This window comes from Pipistrellus hanaki, assembly GCF_964339955.1.
Source record: "Pipistrellus hanaki genome assembly, contig: scaffold_53, whole genome shotgun sequence".
In the NCBI taxonomy this organism is placed as follows: domain Eukaryota; kingdom Metazoa; phylum Chordata; class Mammalia; order Chiroptera; family Vespertilionidae; genus Pipistrellus; species Pipistrellus hanaki.
In genome coordinates, this window is record NW_028182281.1 from 59,225 (window position 1) to 74,547 (window position 15,323).

The following is a 15,323-nucleotide window of genomic DNA, read 5'->3' on the forward strand; positions in this document are numbered from 1 at the left end:
TTCCACACCGGACCTCCTCAGTGATGCCTTCCCCCCACCCCCACCTGCCCTGCCCTCTGCCCTCTGCCCTCTGCCCTCTGCCCTCTGCCCTCCGGGTTTGGGCAGTCCAGCTTTGCAAGCCCAACATCATGACCTCCTGGCCTCAGAGGGGCCTCCAGGACCCCTCCCTGCCCTCCCAACCTGAAGAAAGAGTCAGCAGATGCATGGAGAAAACATCCATCTCAGGATTTATTACAACACAATTTTCCCAAATACAAAAGAGGGGACAGGAGGGGAGCAGAACGTGTGGCCGCACTGGGGGAGGGTCCCGGGCAGCCCAGTCCTGAGAGACTGGAGCTGTGTAGTGGGGGGAGCCTGCCACCTCTCCTCCACTGGACTTCCCAGCAAATAATAGGAGGGGGCCGATCCATTCTGGGGCCACCCCAAGACCAGAGCATGGGGTAGGGGGTGGGCAAGAGGGTAGAGAGCTGAAGGAGACTTGGAGAGGACTGAGGCCCACCCCTCCCTGCCCGGGACAGGGAGTAGAAATGACCAGGGAGGGGCCCCCAGCACATAAAGGGGACCTTCTGGTTGCAGCTGCTCCTTTTGGGGTGACCAGTGCCTCAAGAGCAAGAGCACCCCTGCCTGACCCCCATGGGACCTGCCTCCAGAGTGCTGGGCCATGAGTGGCCCGGACCACTGTCTCCTGGACAGCACTCCACCTAGTGTCACCTCAGAAACCCAACACAACAGACAAACAGGAGGCAATTTACATAATCAATAATAATAATAATTAACCAATATTAATAAATACTTAAACCTCTAATCCATAGATTGCAAATACAACAATGATAGCTTATTTCTTGGGGAACGGGGTGGGGACAGAGAGCAGGAACAGGACTTCTGCTTAAGGGAGGCATGACAGGGACACGGGGTTGTGAGTCCAAAGAAGAACAAATAGAAACAGCCAGAGGGGCAGTTGGGGGTGGGACTCAGTCCTGCCGGGGGCCACCCCTCCTGCCAGCTTCCCTAGGGGCCAGCTCCATCCACATCCTGGACCCTAGGACTTCTAAGGTTGGGGGACATCTACTCTAAACACCTTGGGTCCCAATAACCCCAGTGGGTGTGGGGCCAGGTGGCTGGGCCTTTTCTCCTGCCCTCACTCCCAGGCCAGCCCAGCTGAGCCCCTCTGCCTGGGTGGGGACCAGCACGCCACCTGGAAGATACGGGAGGCTTCAGAGGGGGGAGCTCTCCGGGAGAGGAGTGTGCAGGGGGTTCCTCTCCTCTGAGGCCCCTGTGAGGGCGGGGTAGACTTGAGAGACACATCCTGCGTCGCCTAAGGCCCCCCACCCTGCAAGCCTGGGGTTGGACAGGTGCTCATGGCCCTCCCTCGGCAAGGTGGCCACTCCTCACAGCCCCTCACCTGCAGTGCACCTGACTTACAAGTCTGGCCTGGGGTAGGCTGGTGGAGGGAGAGCCCAGAATAAGACCCTAAACCCATCTGCCCTCTGACCAGTGCAGCCAGCATGGCAGGCCAGGGAGCTCAGCTCCTCTCGCCAGACACCCCAGAGGGCGCTCGGGGACATTGTCAGTGCAGAGGGGAGGAAGGCAACCTCTGAAGAGCCTTGCTGAGCCCCTGAAAGTGGGCCTGGCTCAGGCGGGTGTGGGGGCACTCCACCTCCATCCTGTTCTGGGACCCCCTGCCTCTGACACTTAAGAGCCCCTTCACCAATCCTACCCTGTTCTATACCCCAGCCCCCAGCCTTGGCAGGCCGTGCTGGTCAGCACCTGCCAGGCATGGGCCTGGGGAAACGGGTGGTGACGGTGTCCTCATTGGCACCAACACACAGTGCCTGGGGATGGCAGAGGGGGAGCAGGGACTCCTGGACCATAGCTCCCATGGCTTTGGTGCACAGCCCGAGAAAGGAGGGGGGTGTGGAGAGGGGTGGGCAGGAGGGTAGGCGGGAGTTTCTGCGGCTCAGTTTGTGGCAAGGTTTTTTTTTGTGTTTTTTTTTTTTTCCTTTTTTCCCTTTTTCTTAAGTAAAAAGTGCACGAAAGCTCGGCAGCCTCTTTGCAATGGTCAGCAGTGTTTCCTCAGGGTGGGGCTGGCGGGGAGGGGACCCCGAGCCTGGCACCCAGCTTGCGACTGAAAGGTGGCCTCATATTGCTTAGAAACGTGTCTCAGTTTAATTACCAGACTAAAAATAGAGCTTGGAGGACCACCCTCGCTGTTGCCAAGCCATTGCCAGAATGAACAGCTTCAATAAATAAAAAATCGAAATATTTACTTCTCGATAAAAATCGCAGTAAAACCATTTACCTTTCTCTGCATTATATATAATATATATCCGTAGTGGGCCCGGCTGCTGGCGGCCCAGCCGAGGGCAGCGCAGGGCTCAGGGGCACCAGGTCCCCACGGAGGGGCCGATGCTGGCCGCCGTCAGGACACCTCGATGACCTCCACACTGCCGGAGAAGCTGGCCTGCTTGCCCAGAGCCGCCAGCTCCTCACTGCGGGCGCGCCCCTCCACCATGCCCTCCTCGAACTCCATCTGGCAGCTTCGACGCTTGAATTGCGTCTCTGGGGCTGGCTCCTCGGGCCAGCTGGTCCTCGCATCCCGGGACTCGGCCCTCGCCGCCTCCCGCCGTCGCAAATCACTGCCGCCCGTGCCCTGTGGGCCGGCCAGGCCGAGGGGCGAAAGCTGCACCCCCTGTGCACCCTCAGGGCTGAAGCACCAGAGCCCGTCTGGCGACGGCGTGCCTGGCGAGTCCAGGGGCGGTGCCCAGCCCCCAGGGCTGGCCGGCTGGCCTGGGCCAGGCAGCCCGGGCGCCGACAGGGCTGAGAGGCCGTGCCGTGGAGTCTGCCGGGCGGTGTCCCCAAAGTTCAGGCCGAGGCCATGTGCGGGAGAGCGGGCGGGGGAGCCCCCTGGAGGTCGGAGCCGCCGGCGGGGCCGCGGGCGCAACTCGGTTGCTGCATCTGGGCTGTCAGGGCTGGGCGAGGGCAGGCCTAGCACCCCCGCTGGGCTGTCCAGCTTGCAGAGCTTGGGGGCCTCGCCAGGGTCAGGGGCCCCGGGGCCATCGGGTCGTTGGCTGGGGGTGTAGGCCGACTTGATGTCCAGCGAGAAGGAGCGCTTGAGACGGCTGGTGTCTTGGAGGCGGTCGGAGGAGAGGTGCAGGCTGCGCAGGCCCTGCTGCAGCACGCTGGTAGCAGGGGCTGCGGCAGGCGAGGGGGGCTCCCGGCCCGTGCCCCGCTTGCCCTCCCTGGCCGAGCTAGCTGCTGCACTCCCCGTGGCAGCACTCTCTGAGGTAGGTGGTGGCAGTGGCGGCAGGGGAGCTGCAGGGCCTGGGAGGTGCTCGGGCATCCCGGGGAGGGGCGCCCCGTCGCCCTGCAGGGCAGCCAGCAGCTTGAGGCTCCGCTCGTACTCCAGCAGCTGGCCCAGGAAGTTGAAGTTGGGAGAAATGGATGGGCGCCGGTCCTTCACAAACCTGGAGCAAGAAATGGATGGGTGCCATCCTTCACAAACCTGGATGGCCACGGACCGGCTGTGCACCCATCTCTCCCAGGCCCAACTGCCCATCCTGGGCACCCAGCCGCTGTCAGACCCACACGTGCTGGGGCTGACTCAGACCTCCCTCCCACCTTCCCTCCCGCTTTCCCTCCCGCCAGCTGGCCCTGCACCCTAGGCCACTCCGATGCTCGATGCTCCTGGGTGGAGAGAGGAGAGGAGGGGGCAGGCAGTCTCATCACGGAGGGAAGCCTGGCTACCTGTAGGCGTCGTCGGAGGACATGCCCATGGTCTTCATGATGTAAGCGATGGCGATGGTGGCGGAGCGGGAGATGCCGGCGAGACAGTGGACGATGACTTGGCAGCTGGACAGCTTGGCTTTATCTGGGGGTGGGGGTGGGGACCAGGTGAGTGCAGGAGTGGCCAGTCCTGTCACCCCCAGGTGAGGAAAACCCCTCCCTGCCGCTAATAATAGCAGCCGCCTCTCTGGAGCGGCCCCTCCTCCCGCCCACCACCCCGGAGTGGGCGCAGTACCGCCCTCACCGATGAACTCGATGGACTTGTCCAGCCAGGGCAGCAGCTTTTCACAGTAGTTGTCGTTGATGGGGATGCGCATGAAGCGGCTCTCGCAGATGAAGTCCGGCTTGGGGCAGGAGTTGCTGGCATTGAGGACGTAGCTTATTCCGTTTTGGGTCATCAGATCCTGGAGGGACGGGAGAAGGAGGGGAGCAGGTTGGAAGGGGGCGCAGCTGGTGGGACCTGGAGCTCCCAGATCCCAGAGCCTCAGAAGTTGCCTTGGGGCTGGGCCCTGAAGCCCCGCCCATTTCCACCCGGGAGCCCACAGGCCTCTGCCAGCCCCGCCCACAGCCTGCCTGGCTCCCAGGAATTTTAGGGCAGCCTGGGCGGTGGCTTCACCCTCTTCCCTCGTCACCATTTTTAAAACACCGGATTCTTTCAGCGCTGGCCAGGGGCCCAGTGACATCAGCGGTTCGGCATGTGGGCTCTGCCGCTGAGGGGGCAGGGCGCTACTTCCTCGCCCTGCCCTGCAGGGCCCTCCCCCAGCCTGGCTCTGGTAATGCTGCTCCCCTTGGGTCCTCAAGGAACCCCAACCCGTGCTCATCCACCGCCCACGGGCCTTCAGCGTCCTTCCTCCCTGCAGCCTTCCCCCTTGGCCCGAGTACACACCTTGTTGAGGACATCCTTCTGAGAGCCCAGGTAGAGGTGAGGCAGGATGCGGGTCAGGCCCACGCTGGGCACGGGCAGGCAGGGCTGGGAGAGGCTCACGGGCAGCAGGGCAGCAGGCTTGCCCTCACAGAGGCCGGGGAAGCAGGAGGAGAAGGTGGCAAAGCCCCCTGCAGTAGGAGGAGCGAGGAGATGGTCAGGCAGGCTGCTGACACTGATGCCCCTGTGTCCCAGCCACAGCCACCCTGGCCCCACAGCCGACCCTCTGGCTTGAGTCCTGGTCTCAGGGCTGGGTGCTGGAGGCCATCTCCCCACTTCCTCGCTGCAGCTTGAGCTCCTGCTGTGTATCTACGGCCCCTCTGTGCCCACATTCCTCTGCGTGCTAGTCAGGGGGTATCCCCACTGGGGACGCCACTGTGATGCCCATAAAACGTGGGGTCGAGGTGGCGGTCAGCACAGCATGCCGAGGGCCCAGGCAGGGCAGGCTCCCAGGCCGTGGGTGTGGATCACACGGCTCCTCCATACCTGTGGCCGGGCCAGGCTGGGCCTTCCACCTCTCCCCCTGGGCTGATGCAATACCTCCCTGCCTCCATCTGGATGGGAGCCCCAGGCCAGGCTTGGGTGCCAGGACCAGGAGGCAAGAGCTTCTGAGGGGGCCCTCCCCTCCTCCTGGGCATGACATCACTCACTGGAATTGGCACAGCCCTCAGGGGCATCTGTGCTCCAGTTGTAGCTTCATTCCACCAGCAAAGACCAAGGAGCTGGGCACTCTGGGGACGGGGAGCACGCAGGATAGGCACGGGCACACAGACCACGTTGGCTGGCACGTGCACTGCCACAGTTCTGCACAGCACGTCTGAGTCCTGGGCCCAGGGCCAGAGAAGGGAGCCCACCACTGGCCAGAATGACCTGGTGAGCTTCTTTCCTGGGGAACCCTGACCCAGGGCGTGACCTCGGCAGAGCTGTTCCTCGTCCTAGGCACCATACAGCTATGGTCCTATGCACCACACAGAAAACGATGGCAACCACACACTGAGAATGGACTTCTCATACCAGCCTGGCTGGGCGCCCAGTGGCCACCAGCTCTCATAGAATGAGCCAGGCCTGCCAGGTGGCACCCTGGGGCAGACCACACTTCTGGGTACACAAGCCCTGTTGCACCTACACTGCTCCCCACCCAGCAGGCTGATGTTTCTGGTCTCAGTGGACCAGTCCATCCAGTGAGACAATAGGGCCGAGGCCTACCCTCCCCAGCTGGAGAAGGCAGCAGTGTGAGGTGTGGTCTCCTGCCCTGGTCTGCAGAAGATCTGGCTGATCCCAAGGACAGAGACACCTGGAGGCCTCAGCCTTCACCCTGGCCCAGCTCAGAGTTGTCTGTGCAATCCCCAGCCTGAGTGCCCCTGTGACCTCAATGAAGAGGCATGACTTTGGGAGGCATGGGGGACCTCCAAGCTAGGAAGTGGAGGCGCCAGCCTTGGAATTCCCAGGTTCCAAGGAGAGGAGGCCAAGCTGGGTCCTTGGAGTTGGTTCCTGCTCATCACCCAGAGCCAGGGGACCCTTGGTCCAAGGCGGGGGTGAGGGGGTGGGGGGAGGTCCACCAGGAGTGTCCTCCCCAGGGAAAGTCTGCACAGTGCACAGCCTGCCAGTCTTTGCTGCAATTCCTCAGGTACGGCCCCCATCACCCACCTGGCTAGAGCCAACTGGCTTGGGGTATCCCCTATGAATCCCCTAGATCACATGTGTCAAACACAAGGCCTGCGGGCCAAATCCAGCCCACCAGGCCTTGCAATGTGGCCCGCACCGCGCTGTCATCACTGCACTCCGCTGTCAGTTTATGACATTGTCAGTTTATGACTGATCAGTAAACCATTCGGCCCGCAATTTAGGCTGGATTTTAGATTTTGGCCCCTTCTCTGATTGAGTTCGACACCCCTACCCTAGATGCTAGGTCAGGGATGCCCAGGCTCTGGGGAGTGAGGCAGTGGTGGCTGACCCGGACCCTCCACAGGTCCCCGCACTCCCAAATGTGGGAAGGCGCCCCTATCTGGCAGGGCCCCCCTTGGCAGCCACTTTCTGCAGGAGGGACCCCTCCTTCCCAGCCAACCCTGCTCCCTCAGCTGGGTGGCAGGCTGAGGGGCTACGGCTGGTCTCGCCTTTACGATGCCATCCTGGACTTGTACAAAGGCGCCAGGACTCCACCCACTAGTGCTCCAGCCCCCAGGCCACCCCCACTGCCCTCCCAGGTGGGGTCCCTACCCACCCTTCGCACGGGGGCTGCTCCCGCCTGTATCTCCAGTCAGGGTCTGAGGGTGCCGTGTGCAAGGGGGGGTGGCGGGTGGCATCCCCCGCTCGCATTCCGCAGGAGTGGTCCTCCGTGCTGCTTAAAGGACTAGGCTCCCTCCCCCACCCCACCCCCAACATCACAGCCCAGTGGGGTGGGGGTGGGGATGGGGAACTGGGGTCACAGCAGCCTATTCTCACACCCCAGTGTGCCTAACCCCACGACCCTCTCAGGCAGAGGGCATGCTCCAGGGCTGTAGCCAGGAGGACCAGTTCTGGGGGACCAGTTCTGCTCAGATTGGGTTTCTAGAGGCTGAGGCCTATGACCCATCCTTGGGTTAGTTGCTGGGGGGAGGGGGGGGGGAGACTACCAGCTGAACCACACACATCTTTGCCTAGATATCTCCCCATCTCCCCTTTCCTTCTGTTCACCTCTTCACCTGCTAGTGCAGGGGTCCCCAAAGTGTGGGGGCCCAGGGGAGGGGACAGTGGAGCCCCAAGAACTACAGAACTACAGAACCACTGCCCCAGCCATTGCTGATCTCTGAGATTAGAGAGAAGAATGGGGTGGATTCATCTGGAACCCCGACTCCTGGATGCCCCTGCCCCCCTCCCACCCCTCAGCCAAGCAGATAAGGTGGGAGAGGCCAAGGGAGAGGTGTCCTGCACCCCCCCCCCCCCAGGCCTGGGAGCTCACCTGTGAGAATGGCCACACTGTCGAAGCAGCCGTCCAGCTTGCTGAGCAGGATGGAGAGGAAGCTGTCTGCAGCCAGCACGCTGGCATCCCGGGTGCTCTGGTCATAGACAACTACGTCCTGCGGCTCCTCAGCCTCTGCCTGGGGCCATGAGCAGAGGGCAGAGGTCAAGGGACCAGCAGGAAGGGTCTCCAGTGATAGGAGGGAGGGTCTGCTGCCACCTTGCTGCCTTGAGGGAAGAGCAGGCACCCGACCACCCACTGTATACCTGATCAGGTGTAAACACCATGGCCACACAGGCGAGCTCTTAGAGCAGGCAGACGGGGAAACTGGTCCCCATGCCATACAAGAGTGAAGGGAACAGCCGGGACCGGTTTGGCTCAGTGGATAGAGCGTCGGCCTGTGGACTGAAAGGTCCCGGGTTCGATTCCAGTCAAGGGCATGTACCTTGGTTGCGAGCACATCCCCAGTAGGGGGTGTGCAAGAGGCAGCTGATCGATGATTCTCATTGATGTTTCTAACTCTCTATCCCTCTCTCTTCCTCTCTGTGAAAAATCAATAAAATATATTTTTTTAAAAAAAGAGTGAAGGGAATAAACACTATGGGTGTCGGGAGGTTGTGGGCCAGACCCACTCGGAAGAGACAACCGGAGGCTGTGACAGGTCCCCAGCAGGCATTCATGCAGGGATCACAGTGACAGGATGGCACAGCCAGGGCCTGGGCTGGCCCCCACGTTGGCCAAGGTGAGGGGAACCACCCTCAGAGTCCCTGGGAGGCACATTTTGGAGATTTGAAGGCAGGGCACCTTTGGGTCTGGCTCTCCTCTCCCGGCACCCCCAGCCAGCCAGCTAGGGGGAGACAGGGCTGCAACAAAAGCCCCTAATTCTGGAGGCAGCAGCTGGAGGCTGGGCTCCACCTGCCCACCTCCCCCTCCCAGTGCCCAGCCTGGGGCCAGATGTTCAGCAGCTTTTGCTTAGAGAGAGGCTGATGCCCCTGGCCACCCAAGCATCAGCCCTTAAGCCAGCAGAGCTGCCAGCCCCAGCTCAATGATGTCACCGGCAGCCAATGGGGTTGCACTCTGGCAGGGAGTCCTGGCTGGGGGTGATTAATGGCCGGATTTCCTCATTGAGGCCGCAGGGAGTCCATCTGGGCCGGCCCCTGCGGTAGGGGCTCTCACCTGGGTCCTCTCACAACCAGCTGTGCAAGGGGCAAGGCCTGTGACCGAGAGCTCCCCAAAGCTTCCAAGGCTGATGGCATGTCACCCCCACCCCCATGAGAAGTCCCTCTGCCTTCCCAGACCACTGGCCCTGTTGTCTGTCCCTCCCCAGTTGGGATTGATGCTACTGGGAGCAGAGACAGGACTGTCCATTGCAGGTAACCCGACATTCTTGGGAGTCACGGAGAGAATTCTGGGTCACTGAGGACTCAAAGGGGAAAGAATAGAGGGGGGCGGGGCTGGGGCCGAAGACTGGTCATTATAAGCCCCTGGGCCATGCCCCATCCTCCTCTGAGTCCTCCCAGCCACCTGACCCAGCTGCCATCCTGGTCCACTGCCCCTTGCCACCTGGGCCCCAGTGCGCGGTCACATCTCGCTCATCCACTCACACCCCCTCTGGGCCCATGTTTGGGCCCCTGGGATGTGGCCTTGTCTGGTGTGTGTGAAAAGCTCCGTGTGGGGCTGAGTGAGGACACAGACTGGGTGGAAGGCTCTGGGAGGGTAGGCAGGGGCGATGGGGTCAGGGAGAGCCACCCTGGGGATGAAGCTGCAGAAGCAGAGGAGCTGCCCACAGCAGTCCAGCAGTGGGTGGCTCTGAGCATTTTGACTCTGAGGACCCGATGTGAGTTCAAGGGGAGGGTGGGGGCAGCTGCCCCAGACATGGCCTGTGCACTTGGCTGAGGAGCTCAGCCTTGCACCTGGGGTGGCGGGAGCCGGCGGGTCGGCGGGCAGCGGGAGCGGACGCGCTGGTACCTGGCTGCGCACGGCGGGCTGGATGAGCTCTGCGATGGTCACCTTGCCCTGCTGCAGCCGCCGCTTCACCAGCTTGGAGCAGCAGATGTTGACGGAGCTGAGCACGTGCCAGCGGTTGTACTCCACGAAGGAGCGGCTGTCGATGACCAGGGGCCCGCCGGGCCCGCCCCGCAGCAGGCTGGCCAGCTTCCTGGCATCCATCACCTTCCTGGGGAGCCGGTCCCCGGCCATGGCAGGCAGTGGGCAGTGGGGAGGAGGTGTCCCCTGAAGTGAGCAGGGGCTGCCCCGATGGCCCAGGTGTGGCCTAGGGTTCGGAGTGACTGGGCATGGTACCAGACCTGCAGGGAGAGGTGGCTAGTCAGCAGCAGCCTTGGAGAGGCCAGTGTGAGACCCCAGCACCCAGGAGGCCGGGGCCTGCACCCACAGCCTTCCTCTGGGGAGGGAGGGGGATCGGCACCCCTCTGCTAGGTCTGACAGTGTGCTGGACCCTGCTACATGGCTGGCACACCCCTGGGGTTTCTGTTACCTCCCCTCCCCTCTCTGGACCCCACATCTTCACCGAGTCCCCTCCCCCCAGGCGACACACCCTTCCTCTCTGATCCCAGTGACCCAATCGCTCCATAAGCTGATAATCCAGAAAGGGGTGGAGGATGGGGTAAGAGCTGCCTCCGCAGGCTGCTGGGCTTGGGGGGGGCTCCTCTGCTGCCACAGCCTGCCCAGGTCTGCACCCCAGGCCTGGAGCTCCCAGCGCTCGCCACCCAGCTTCTGCAGCCAGCATCCTTCTCCGCAGGGTGTGTCTCACGCTCACAAAAAGGGGGTGGTGGCAGCGGGTACTCTCACACAGTGGGGGCCTGGGGTCTGGGAGCACCTTCTAAGGGCTGGTAGATCCCAGGATTGGGGGTGGGGTGGGGACAACCCAAGGATAAAGGTCATCATGGGTGATCCCTATCTGGGATCCTCAGCATGTCCCAAAGGCCCTCGGGCTGAAGGGTGAATGGAGGGAGGAGGTTAAGGAGACGGCAGAACTGGGGCTCAGTGCCAATCTCTGCCACCCCACCCCACCTGCCAGGCCTGCCTTTGCTTTAATATGGGAAACTGAGGCTCGGGGAAGGGGTGGGACCAGCCCAAGGTCACACCAAGGAGACTGGACAGAACCAAGGTCTCATTCCATCAGTTCTTCCCTCCACCACATCCCCGCCCAGCTTGGGGGGTGGGATGGCTATTTGATTCCTTCACGAGCAGTTTGGAAAGCTTCTGAGTTCTAATCTGCACCTCTTCAGGGCTGAGACCGGCCACAGCCACCAGGCCTCCTACACTCTCTCTTGCAGGCTCTGCAGAGCCTCCGGCTCTGTGACATGGAACCAAGAGCCCAGCTCAGAGGCCCAGGACCCTGAGAGGGACACAGTTGGGGGGACACTGTGGGCCAGGGAGTCCTGCACCTGGCACTTGCCTTCGTGTTCTCATCAGGTGGGTGGGGCAGTCACCTCCCACCTAAAACTCCAAGAGCTAAATTGAACTCTAGCACGGGGAGGAGGAGAGGCTGGGAGAGTGGAGGGTCTTGAACTGCCCCTCAAACCAGCAGGATGTGAATCCAGGCTGGAGGGAGGCAGGGAGGGGGTGAGGCGAGGTGAAGACCAGAGAGGGGAGGGGCGATGCCACTGGGGCTGCAGGGGGGTGGGCAGCCCGGCCCCAGGCTCTACCTGGTTCCCCCCCTGCCTCCTCAGGATCTGCCAGCGAGGCCCTATTAACCACTACAGTATTGTTATTTGCAGCCAAGAGGGACTCATTAGTCAGTTAGCACCTCTGTTGTCACCATGGCAACAGCAGAGGTGCCAGGCAACCGCTCCTCCTGCCTCAGCAGCCACTGAGCAGGCTGGCTCTGTAGAGCGGCAGGTCCCCCTCCTCACTTGCTCCTCCTCCCCACCCTTGCAGGTGCCCAGGACCTGAGGCCTGGGACCACCCCCAGCCAGGGCCCATGAGGCCCCTACTCTCTTCACCCTGCACAGGCTCTGAATGGCCGGGTAGTGAGCTCCCGGGCACTAGATGCTGAGCAGAAGGCACAGCGGTGAGGGTGCTGGCAGCTGGGTATCCTGGTCATGCATGCACTCAGGGACATGTGTGTGCTCACGGAGGCCCTGGGAGCGACGGTGTCAAGTGGGGGGCTGGCACGGGGGTTGGGTCTGGCCTGAACCCTTTCTGCAGGAGACCCCTTGCTCGGAGCTGGCCTCCTGGGAGCGCATACTCACCCACGGGCCTCCTTGGACCTAAGGCTTACCTCTCCCTCTTGGGCTGTGTGGATGGGCTGAGCTCTGGGCACAGAGTGGGGATCGGGTGGGAATGCTCAGGACAGTCTCGAGCAGTCCAGTGGGGTTAGAGCAGGCCAGGTGGGTACAGAGGAAAGAGCTATTGTAGGGTCTTTGTCCTCTCTGCTTTCAAGGACCTGCCCCAGTCTCAGCCCAGACCCCATTCCTGGGAACTGAGGGGGAGAGCCCTGACCACCTCCTGCTCTGGAGGCTGGGTGTGGAGGGAGAGAGGCACAGCCCACTCCCCACCAGAGGCTGTTCCCAGTCCTGAGGCAGGAGACCCTCCCTGTCCCGGCTGGGTGCAGCCTGGCTGCTGTGCGGGCGTACACCGTTATGCCTGCTGGGACATACCCCTTTGCACACTGACCGCCCACAGAGCTGTGCTTACCCCTTTCCCACAATGCACCTCACCTCTGCCCGCCATGTATAGTTACTCACACGCAAATGTGTGTGCACACACATGTGGTCACTGGACATAGGTGTCCTCACCCTCTGCATGTCATGCCCAATTGCTCTAGGTCCCAGGACACACAACCCCCATGCCAGCCCCACGACTTGACACCGTCGCTCCCAGGGCCTCCGTGAGCACACACATGTCCCTGAGTGCATGCATGACCAAGAGACCCAGCTGCCAGCACCCTCACCACGGTGCCTTCTGCTCGGCATCTAGTGACTGGGAGCTCACTACCTGCATAGGTGGCTAGGCTATTAAGACAGTGAGGATGGCACTGTGGCTTTCCTCAGAAGAGTGGTGCCTGGCACAGACAGGCAGGCACTCAGGAAAAGCCAGCGTGGAGGGACCTGAGATGTCCAGCTTGCTATGACCCAGGGGTGGAAAGGGCACACCGAGACCTCCCAGCAGGCTGGCTCACGCCACCCCCACCTATGCTCATCCACATGCTCACATCCCTGCTCCCCTCTCAGCACCCAGGGTGGCTAGGACAGGACTCAAGCTGCCTTCACTGCCCTGGCCAGCCCAGGGGGGCTAGGGACTAGGGGGTGGGGGCTCTGCCCTCTTGGCACCCAGGGGTCTTGGGGTGGCCTGGGGTGGGAGGCTTGGCATATGGGGCCTTGGAAAGGCAGGTGGGGACTGACCCTGCAATGCCGGGCTTCCTCGGCTCCTGCCTGGCGTGCTCTGGCCTCGCTGATCTGCAGGGCTTGTCCCCGGAGTGCACACAGGCCTGCCCAGGCTGCTGCTGGTCACCACCCCCCAGGTTTCCCACCTGGACCAACCCAAAGCACCTCCCCGTTCCTGCCCAGGCAGAGCTGTCCCAGAGCAGTGCCTCCTCCTGCATCCCCGCCCAGTCAGTCTGACCACACACGTCTCTTCACTGTGGGTTCAGCCCCCTCCTCTCTTTTCCCTCTGAGCTTCACATCTTGGAAACATAACCAGGATTTCCTCTAGCCTCCCCTGGCCACAGCCATGGCTGCCAGGCCCTCTGTCCATGATAAACTTCTGGATCCCAAAGGCAGTCTCCGCCTGAGGAGAAGTGATGCTGGAAGGGCGCTGGAGCACAGGGTGGCTCCAGCATCTTCCTGCATCTCCGTGCACGGAGCTCACTGTTCCTGGAGGCAGCCACGGGGGCCAGGAGCTTCCCTGAGATTGAGGGCAGCAGGGATGAGAACCTGCCCAGCAACTCTCCCAGCCCCACGATGGCTGCGACCTCAGGGTGCAGCCTGTCCTTGGCCGGTGCTCATTAGCCATCTCAGGGAAGGCAAGGGACATCTGTCCTCGGAGCAGGGAGGGGCACTGATGCTGCTCACAGCCCAGGGCTGCCCTGGGGGAAAGGTCTGGGGCCCAGAGCAGGGAGAACACTGCTCCCCTGGTCCGCAGCACCCCCCCCCCCCGCCCCGCACCCCACACTGCACAACAGGAACACTGCAGATGCCGCACCAGATCCTGCCACCAGCTCCCCCAGCACCCATTCCTCGCTCCATCACTGCAGCCCAGGCTGACTGCTCCCAGCAGCAGCCAGAAGGCAGATTCTCCCAGAACATGATAACCTGCTATGGGCTGGGCCCATCAATGCCCTCTCCCCTCCAGGCCAGGCTGCTAAGAACCACCCGCAGGTGGGTAGACAGGCAGAGGGAGGCTGGCTACACTCAGCCTGGCAGTGCCAGCCCCTCCCCCCGCACCCGGGCTGCCTCCGCAGCAGCCTGGCGACTCTTTATTCCGCAGTGCCCAGCTGAGCACCAGGAGGTGGGGGTGCCAGCGGCGGCCTGGGTACTCGGGAGAGGTGGATCTGCAGTCCCCCCTCCACTCGGAATGCATCCTTCCCTGAGACTTCTGCAAGCCAAAGGCGCTCCGCTCTGGGAGCCACAGCCTCTGCACCCCACAAGCCCGCAGTAGGGACACCCTTTTCCAATTCTGTGCCCCAGAGAGGCTGAGTGTGTGTGTGTGTGTGGGGGGGGGGGGGGTGGCGGCGGCGTCGCAGGCTGCGCAGTGGTCCCGACAGGTACCCTCTGGATCCCAATGGTCCCTCCGGGTCCTTATTCATACCCTCCCCCCCAAGATAAGCAGCGATCGCGGGAGAAAGGCGGCGAAGCGGTGGCAGGGCGTGGGCCAGGCCCGGGGCCGCAGGGCGCTGCGAGAGGCGGGGGAAGGGCTTCTCTGTCCGGCACCGCATCCCTGCGAGCTGGGTTTAGGGCTGGCAACCTGCGAGCGGGGCCGCTCACCTTCCGGCTGCCTCCTCCTCCCGGGAGCCCTCCGGACGCAGCCCCCAGCGCTCCCGGGTGGAGCCCCGGGGCCGAACGCCGGGCTCCTCCGTGCGGGCAACCTCCTCCCCTCCGGCGCCCCGCAACCGGCGCCCGCAGCGGGCGCCCGCTCACCTCGTTCACGTCGCCTCGGGCGCACCGGGTCGCGTCGCGCTCAGCGCGCAGGGTCAGACGCGCCGCCCATGGGCCCGGCCGGGGCCCACGCCGCCGGGGCAGGGGACCGGGGAGCGTGCGGGCCGCGTCGCCGTCGCCGCCGTCGCCGCCACGGCCGCCGCAGGGAGCGCGGGCTCGGGCCGGGGCGCGCGCTCTGCGGGCGGGCACGCGCACTCCCGGCGCGCATCCCACCCGCGGCTCGGCGGGCGCGGCCGGGGCTGCTCAGCTCGGGCTCGGCTGGGGCTCGGCGTCTGGACGGCCACCACTTGGCCACCGCTCGCCCGCGAGTGACAGGCCCGGGGCGGAGGGCGGGGCCGCCGGCGGGGATGAGGTCATGCGGAGCGAAAAAAGGCCCTGACGTCACCTGCAGCCAATCAGCGCGCGCGGCTAGGGGGCAGGTGACGTCAGCCGGAGCCCAGCTTTGGGTGCAGATGAGAGGCGGAGGCCGCGAAGGGCGGGGGGCCGGGCTCGCCGCTGCTGCCCTCCGCCCTCTGCCCTCACCCCGCACCCGGGCACTGGCTCTTAAAGGGGCCGCCTGGGC

The 15,323-nt window shown here is 63.4% G+C and overlaps 1 protein-coding gene across 2 annotated transcripts; it reads right to left on the reverse strand.

Annotated features, from left to right (window-relative positions):
* Positions 1 to 2,012: 2,012 nt before the first annotated feature.
* Positions 2,013 to 14,882, reverse strand: DUSP8 (dual specificity phosphatase 8). 2 transcript variants are annotated; one of them, XM_084907292.1, is made up of 7 exons: positions 14,744 to 14,882; positions 9,612 to 9,949; positions 7,644 to 7,782; positions 4,670 to 4,836; positions 4,028 to 4,187; positions 3,745 to 3,868; positions 2,013 to 3,464 (listed from the first exon to the last, which is right to left on the reverse strand). In XM_084907292.1, exons 2-7 carry the CDS (start codon positions 9,840 to 9,842, stop codon positions 2,420 to 2,422), a joined length of 1,866 nt encoding a protein of 621 aa, XP_084763418.1. In that variant the 5' UTR covers positions 9,843 to 9,949; positions 14,744 to 14,882; the 3' UTR covers positions 2,013 to 2,419. The 2 variants fall into 2 exon arrangements, with proteins under 2 accessions (XP_084763418.1, XP_084763419.1); XM_084907293.1 differs by lacking the exon at positions 14,744 to 14,882 and adding an exon at positions 14,591 to 14,723.
* Positions 14,883 to 15,323: the final 441 nt, after the last annotated feature.

Excerpts from the sequence above, each read along its gene's own strand:
- DUSP8 (XM_084907292.1), bottom strand. The coding sequence starts at position 9,842 with ATGGCCGGGGACCGGCTCCCCAGGAAGGTGATGGATGCCAGGAAGCTG. Across the intron at positions 4,837-7,643 it reads CAGTGTGGCCATTCTCACAG|GGGGCTTTGCCACCTTCTCC; the intron begins GTGAGCTCCCAG and ends CTCCTACTGCAG. Across the intron at positions 3,465-3,744 it reads TCCTCCGACGACGCCTACAG|GTTTGTGAAGGACCGGCGCC; the intron begins GTAGCCAGGCTT and ends TTCTTGCTCCAG.